The 7,622-nt window shown below is 32.2% G+C and overlaps 1 protein-coding gene across 1 annotated transcript; it reads right to left on the bottom strand.

Moving 5' to 3' along the window:
• Positions 1–5,035: 5,035 nt before the first annotated feature.
• Positions 5,036–7,395, bottom strand: LOC104219015 (inositol diphosphatase DSP5-like). Its single transcript, XM_009769651.2, has 5 exons — positions 7,039–7,395; positions 6,843–6,936; positions 6,372–6,426; positions 6,233–6,276; positions 5,036–5,514 (listed from the first exon to the last, which is right to left on the bottom strand). Exons 1-5 carry the CDS (start codon positions 7,176–7,178, stop codon positions 5,260–5,262), a joined length of 588 nt encoding a protein of 195 aa, XP_009767953.1. The 5' UTR covers positions 7,179–7,395; the 3' UTR covers positions 5,036–5,259.
• Between the last annotated feature and the right edge of the window lie 227 nt (positions 7,396–7,622).

Here is a 7,622-nt window from a genome sequence, read left to right as displayed (position 1 = left end):
AACTATATTACAAACAACTTGTGAGACACACTTTGGTAAGCTTCGTTAATTTATTTTTTCCGAGAAAAATATAAAGTAAACATCAATTTGGAATAGGAAGTAATTCCTTAAATCCAAACCTGTTTTGAATTGTGAAAATAGACCGATATTACTTAAAAAACATTCTGCAATATGCCAATGCCAATGGCTATTCATCACAAGAAAAGGGAGAATATTTGTAACACGAAATCGACTATAATGCCATCAGAGCAGATATTTCGAACAATGCAGAATGGTATTAAAAAAGGGGGCTTGATTTCTCTTGAGGAAGAATTAAGTAATACTAAGAGCTTTGATAGATTTGATGACCTGAGTAGACGCAAATTGAAGAGATTCGTGAAAACTCAAGATTCAAGATCAACATCAATACACATGAAAAAACAAGAACCTGCATTGTTCTCGGCCAATAAAAAACCAAAACTAAGTTGTAGCACTTCTGATTTAGATAATTTTTACAGTGATTTGGGTCGGGCACAAGCAGTACCTGTAAAGGTTGTTGTTCGAGGCACGGGCAATAAGGGGGTTGTGCAACATGCAAGAGAGACACAGAAAAAGCAGCAGCAACTTGAATTAGAGAAAGCTAGGATTAACCAAGAGGCAAAGTTAAGGTTGCAGAAGCAAAGAGAAGCAGAAAGGATTGCTTTAGAAAAGATGGTAAAGACAGTTGAATTTAATGACGATTTGCAAGTATTGAGAGATTTTGAAAGACTGATTGGACACCGAGAATGATCTGATATATATTACTCTTTGGAAAGTTTAAGGAAAGTGACATGTAGAAATTACTCTAGGATTTAATGTTAGAAAAATTGTGTTCCCTACATCCAGTATGTCATCTAGTAGTAATATTTTGAACACATCATTGATAATTGTTGTTTCTGTTCATAAATGACAGTTATTTTCTTTATTATCTGTTAAATTTGTGAGACTTTTCATCTAGAGATTTATATATATAAATATAAAAGTGGCCATAGACAACATGATGTGGCATGTCTCTTTGGCCAAGAAATACATTTATCTTTTATTTCTTTTTTGCTTTTTCCCTCTTATTTTTCTTCTTCTTCTATTTTTATGTGCCTTATTTGATAACATTAAATGACTCAATAATTACTACTTCACTCTAAATTCTCTTTATTGCACATTTATCTCTTCCTCTTCTTTTCCCCACCTCTTCAGTTTCTTCCAAACATTATAACGTTTGAAGGTAGTAAGAACTCAACAAAATGCTAAAGACTTTACACACAAGGTGCTAAAGACTTTACACACAAGGTTCTGTTAGCTTCCCAACAAGCTTAGTAAAATCATCATGTTCCATCAGATAATTCTAAATTTCATATTTTTGCCACCTTTTATTGAAGAATTTTTAACAAATGTTTTACATGCATCAAATTGGTATTGCCACTACGGGAAATCCTACAACTGCAGGTGTTATTATACCAAACAAAACTTTCAAACTATGAATGCTCTCGGAATAGTTCCAGGTATTTTTCTTGAAAATTTCATATATATAAGATACACATATTCAATTTCTTACTGTGAATAAATTTAGAACAATATTTAGTATAGTACAAACTAAATAGTCTTTGGATGAAAGTAATACAAATTTAATCAGTTGCTCCCCCACCAACTTATTTTTTCATTCTTTTTGTCGTTCTTTTGGAATCTTCTTATTCTTATAGGTTCTTTTATCTGTTTGTAATTGTAGGCCTAGAACAATACTACCTTGGATGTAACTCTATTTATCATAATTTTTTATTTTTTGGTAATTCATTGATGTTTTATTTTTGCCTGACAATAAATGTTCCCAAGTGTTTGTTCTATTTTATTTCTCTTATACGGTGGATGTCATTTTATTTATCATGCTTTTGCTTTTTGGTAAATTGATGTGTTGTGTTTGACACATAATTATGATTTTCAATTGATGTTGTTCTTTATTGTTTCATTCTTCTTTGGGATCTAGAAGTGAATTTCCTATTTGATTTCTAATGGTATGAATTTTCTTGAAGTGAGAGCACGTTTTTATTGTATTTATATCAATTGTTTTCTATTTTTTTTATGTAATAATTAATACTTCCTATTCCCTCTATTTTAGAATATATATATATATATATATATATATATATATAATTGTATTATAATTGTAGTCAAATGATTTTGTGGGCCATTATAAATTTATTTTTAGTTTTATGATTCTGTCTTTTTTTTTAACTTATGGGAGATTTGTTTACACATTAGAGATCTATCTTTTACACATAAGAGATTTATCTTTTACAAATAAAAATCTAAATTTTTTTTTTTTTAATTTCAACTGAAAAAAGCCGTGAAGGCCTATCTCATGTATTTTTTTAAAAAAGTGTAAGCAAAAACTTAGCTTGAATGTGGTGGAGATGGAAGTGACTGAAAAGTGATGTGAGAAATATTCTTGGATTTACTACTAATTAGTTGCTTCTGGGAAGATTGTGAAGGAAATTAAATGTGTTACAAGTAGGCAATGCACGTAATATGTTTTTTTTCCCGATTTTTTAGTTTCGTTGCTTTTCGTTTTATTATTTTCTTTTATTTATTTGAATAGAAGACAAGTTCATCAAACAAAAGTTTTAATATCTAATAAAATTTAAAAACATCAAGTCCTTAGATCATATATTATGAAATATATAAGACTAAGAGAATCCTGTATTAACCTCTCTCCACAAAAAAATATATGATTTTTCCCTTAAAAGTTTTTTTTTTTCATTTTTAAGAATATTTGATAATAAAAAATGTACTTTTCTAAGCTCTAATTTTAACATTTATCTTGTGATTTTTTCCATCAATATATAAAATTAGTTTTTTTAGTCATAGAGTTGAAAAATTCTATCTTTAATTCTTAATAAATTTATAAACAAAATCCTTTCGAAATGGGCTGCTATTTCTGAAACCGCGCGAAGCGCGGAAAATTCCCTAGTTATGATAATAAGAATCACATCATTTGATTCAAATTAATATTGTTCTTGTTCGTTAGTTTAATTATTAAGAATATGTCATTAATAATCTGGCTATATCAATAGAGAGAAATTAGTAGATCATTCAATTACTCTCTGGAGGAATGGGGTGCGCGTCTGAAATGAGAATCATTTAGACTTTGCTTAATAAAAGGGCAGTACGATGCACGAAGCATCCCGCGTTCATGCAGGATCTGGGGAAGGGCCGCACCCCCAAGGGGGTGTGATGTAGGCAGCCTATACTAATTCATCAGTGATTGATTCCACGGCGCGAAACCATGACCTATAAAAATAGCTCTTTCAATTGCTAACATTATGCTACAACACCCTGCTAATCAATTTAAGTAACTCCCTAAAAACATCCTTTAATACTGATTAGAAAGAGAAATGATACACTTTATATTGTATCTTAATGTATTCTTCTTTTGTTATGTACTTCATGTTTCCTTTAATAAAGTCAAATGTCATACTGCTCAGTGCTCACAATAGGTAGATTGATCAAGTAGTCTTAAAATTCCTTCTAAATTTTGGGAAGGTATGTAATCCTTTTAAGCAAGATTTAGCTCCCATCAGTTTGTTGGGCTCTTTATTTTTGAGCAGTTTGTTGGGCTTTTTCCCTCTCTCTTAGAGGATGGGGTTTGTAGTGTTCTTTCAGAGACATAGTTCAGAGTTACAGCATTCAAACCACCTAAGAGTAATAGTACATGATAGCCAGTTATTTAGGTTCTTGTGATGCTAGTTTGAGAATCAGTTCTTGGACTAGTTTCTAATTTCTATATTGAAGAAAGAGACGCGGTCAAATATAGAAAACTCAGACGCTCCAAAGGCAGCCCGATACACAAGGCATCCCGTGTCCGGGGAAGGGTCGCACCCCAAGGGTAAATGTAAATAGCCTACCCTAATACAAGTATTACTGATTGTTTCCATGACTCGAAACACAGACGCTCACTTGGATAAACAATTAGATAACCGTAGAATAGTGTAAACAAGATAGTTTTACCTTGCTACGTCACCTCTACACCTTTAACTTTCACTGATATCTCTTTTAATTTCTGTATTATGAACAGGGGCGAGTCTAGTAAGGCCCGAGGGAGTGGCATGCCACCCGAAGCTTCTGCGAAACTCTGTGTATATTATGTATATGTATGTAAGAAATCATATATATATATGTATAAAAGGCACCACCTAAAGTAACAAATGATATAAAGGTGCCAGTGGCAAAGGATAAGAGATTCCACCTTAAGTGTGAAGGATTGAGCCCCAGTGGCAACACTCACTGAACTCACTGAACTTTTTGGCTTGCTACATCACATTATGCTTTCTATCATTCTATATGTTCCATTCTCTTTTTTCTTCTTCTGTAATTATTGCTAACTACTCCTTACGTTTCAATTTATGTGAACTCATTTGACTGGGCACGGAGTTTAAGAAAAGAGAGAAGACTTTTAAATTTGTGGTATAAAATGAGGCACATATATTTTGTGTGGCTATAAATCATTGCATAAATGTAAATTATTTCCAAATAAGGAAAGGGGTCATTCTTTTTGGCACATACCAAAAAAGAAATAGGTTCACATATATTGAAACGGAGGGAGTATCTTACTTTATTTATTAACTTTTGATTTTCTTTTTGCGTATCTCTTTTTGTGTCTCTTATTAATTAGTATGTTTTTGTTTTTTTCACACAAAGTTAAAATAATATTTTCTCTTGCAAATCTTCACTCTGTAATAACTATAGTACTATATTTCCGCTCAACCGATTTATATTATATACCAAAAAAATAAGTAATCCGAACCAAAGTCCAAAGTTGTTAAACCGACAAAATATTTACTCTATCTCAATGTATAAATAGCGATGCATGGATGTTCAAAGCTACGTGGCACCTGATAGCTCCAAATTCTTGATCCGCCTCTGATTATGAATGACTACCTTTGTTTGTTTTTCGTTTTTGGGTGAAAAGGGAACAGTAAGTTTTAAAAGTAGAGAGCATTTTGTTTAAAAGTGAATAAGAAAAGTGTTGAACTAAAGCACTTGCGAAACAAATTGCTGTATACAGATGAATCAAAAGCACAATGTAAAAACGAATAATAATAAATGGGAACATCCCAATTCTTCCTAAAATGAAGACCCCTCTATTTCATCTGGGGCTTCTGCAGATTTTCTACAACGTAAAAAATCATAAGCTTAAAGGGTAAAGACTAATAAATGGGAATATCCCAACCCTTCCTAAAAGTAAGACCCCTATAGAACATAAGTCATCTGGGGCTTCTGCAGATTTTCATCTCCGTAAAGCAAGCGCCTTGTCCTTGAACCGTAATACATATAGATAATGCTCTCAAGGCAATGCTTTATACACGAGACATCGTAGGTCTCCAGATATCTCAAGTCCGTTTCCCTCCATTTTATGCCAGCAAAATGCTTGTACTCCTCCACAACAGAAGAAAGACACCAATTCTGCAATTTCCTCAGGCACCCGACTAGACAACCAGTTCGATGCTGCATGACAAAGTAACGTACACCGTTACAACCAAAAGGACAGGAATCAGCAGAGTTGTTAAGATGGGGTGAAATATATCTGGATATTTCACTTGAAAAAAACAGAAACAAGGACCAAAGCAAGGACAAAAGCAAATAAAAAAAGACTCAAAAGTCCAAGATCCATCGATCTTAGTTTCTATAAGGAGAACATGATGGATAAAATAGTTATTTTCATAATTCTTAAACCATCTCTAGGCATTGGCAATTAGCCAATAACAACAACCTTGCCACATTTAATCAAGACACATCACAAACCATCTTTCAAAGCACCACGATATACTGTAAAGCCACCTAAATCTGTCCAAGAAAGTCCAAGATCCAGTCTTATTAATCATGAAGGTATCGGCAATGATAGCCGAGATTTCATGAGGAAAACTAAATATTTCAGACCGATGATACAGAAAGTTGGATCAATATGATAAGGGTAATTAAAAACAAAAACAGCGCCCAAAAGAATTATCAGTAATGCAGATAATGATTAGTTCATCATTGAAGAGCAGCATACAACAAGATGTTATTAACGATACACCTAAGCTGGTATGGTTACACAGAATTGCACAGATGCATACAAATGCACACACAATAAGGAGAATATTAGGAGAAGTAAGCATAAAACCAAGACGAATAGTGTCGAAAATCACAAAAGAGCTCTCAAACTACAACGAACTTAATGTACCTTCCCGCGCTTGCAGTGGATAAGAACTGGATGATTTCTAACATCTAGAGACAAAAAGAAAACAATAAAAGGGTCAAATTTCAAATACAAATGATAGCCCTAATAGCATGATAAAGCGAATATGAAAAGATTTTTATACCAATTAACACTTTCAAAGCCTCAGTTATAGCACTCCGGGACATAGCTGCTGGCTCCTGGAGAAGAAAAATTCTTTTAAATTCTGAATCTTACCTTTACAACAAGATAATTTAATCATAGCATTTAAAATTCCGTATATCAAATAATAAACACTATATATGGCCACAATAGAACCAACAAAGTATTTTGCAAAATATTTTCTAATCTACCCATCCAAAAAAAAGAAAGAAATCCCCAAATAAATTTTTATGTACATTCATAATGAATAATAATACAACAACAACAACAACAACAAAAAAATCCAGTGTAATGGATAGTTAGTACCATCTATTCCGAATTAGGGAGGTTGTTTCTGATAGAAACTGAGCTCAATGAATACATTCATATTGAATAATAACCAAAATAAATAAAGATCAAAAGGCAGCCAAAAAAAATATATTCCAAATTATAGAAAACAAGAAAAGACTAATACCTTAGTACCATCAATTCCGAATTGGAAAAGCTTGATATTATTAATTCTAAGAAACTCTAAATTCTCTTCAGGATAAGGCTCCGGACATAAATATCTGCAAACAAACAAGAAACCATCAAAATCAATACCCAAATTTTCCAAAATCACAAGAAAATCAAATAAAAAAAGAAAATTGAAAAGAAAAACAAAGACTAACATTATGGAGCGCAAATTGAGGGAATGAAGAAAGGGGAAATTGGAGGGCTGAGGAAACCCAGATCTGTATATGCCGTTTTCTTCTACTACTGAGAAATTCGCCGGTCCAACCAACACTTCTTCTTCCAAAATTAAACCCATTAAAATTATCAAGTTATCAAATTTTTGTTCTAAGATTTCAGAAAATTTCCAAAAAAAAAAACAAAAACAAAAACAAATGCCTTCACAAAAACAAAAAGTATTGATAACAATATTTCCAAAAAAGATTATTAAGCTTTATCCCCTCTCCTAGAAGAAGAGGGAAAGTTACTAATTTCGGATAGGAATAGGAATTTGATGTTTGATGGGATTCTTCTGGACTTTGCATAAGTTCTAGTGGGAACTATTTATAGAACTTCTACTTTCTATTTATGTTTATTAAAGGGTAACCCCACAATTATCCACTTGTTTTTTGACCTTTCAATTTTACTTTTTATTTTTAAAAGTTCTTTTTCATAACGATGGAATTTTTGTTTTGGTGTTTGTTACATTAAAATAATTGGGATGCCAAGGACATTGTGGATCGCCAAAAAATTATAATGTTTA

Source organism: Nicotiana sylvestris, chromosome 3, assembly GCF_000393655.2.
Source record: "Nicotiana sylvestris chromosome 3, ASM39365v2, whole genome shotgun sequence".
In the NCBI taxonomy this organism is placed as follows: Eukaryota; Viridiplantae; Streptophyta; class Magnoliopsida; order Solanales; family Solanaceae; genus Nicotiana; species Nicotiana sylvestris.
Note: the sequence above shows the minus strand (reverse complement) of the source record. Positions and strands in the feature narration are given on the sequence as shown.

What these genes read in the sequence shown, in the direction of transcription:
- LOC104219015 (XM_009769651.2), bottom strand. Translation starts at nt 7,178, where the DNA reads ATGGGTTTAATTTTGGAAGAAGAAGTGTTGGTTGGACCGGCGAATTTC. An exon ending in CTCAATTTGCGCTCCATAAT is followed by an intron (nt 6,937 to 7,038) that starts GTTAGTCTTTGT and finishes GTTTGTTTGCAG; the next exon opens with ATATTTATGTCCGGAGCCTT. An exon ending in TCCACTGCAAGCGCGGGAAG is followed by an intron (nt 5,515 to 6,232) that starts GTACATTAAGTT and finishes TTTGTCATGCAG; the next exon opens with CATCGAACTGGTTGTCTAGT.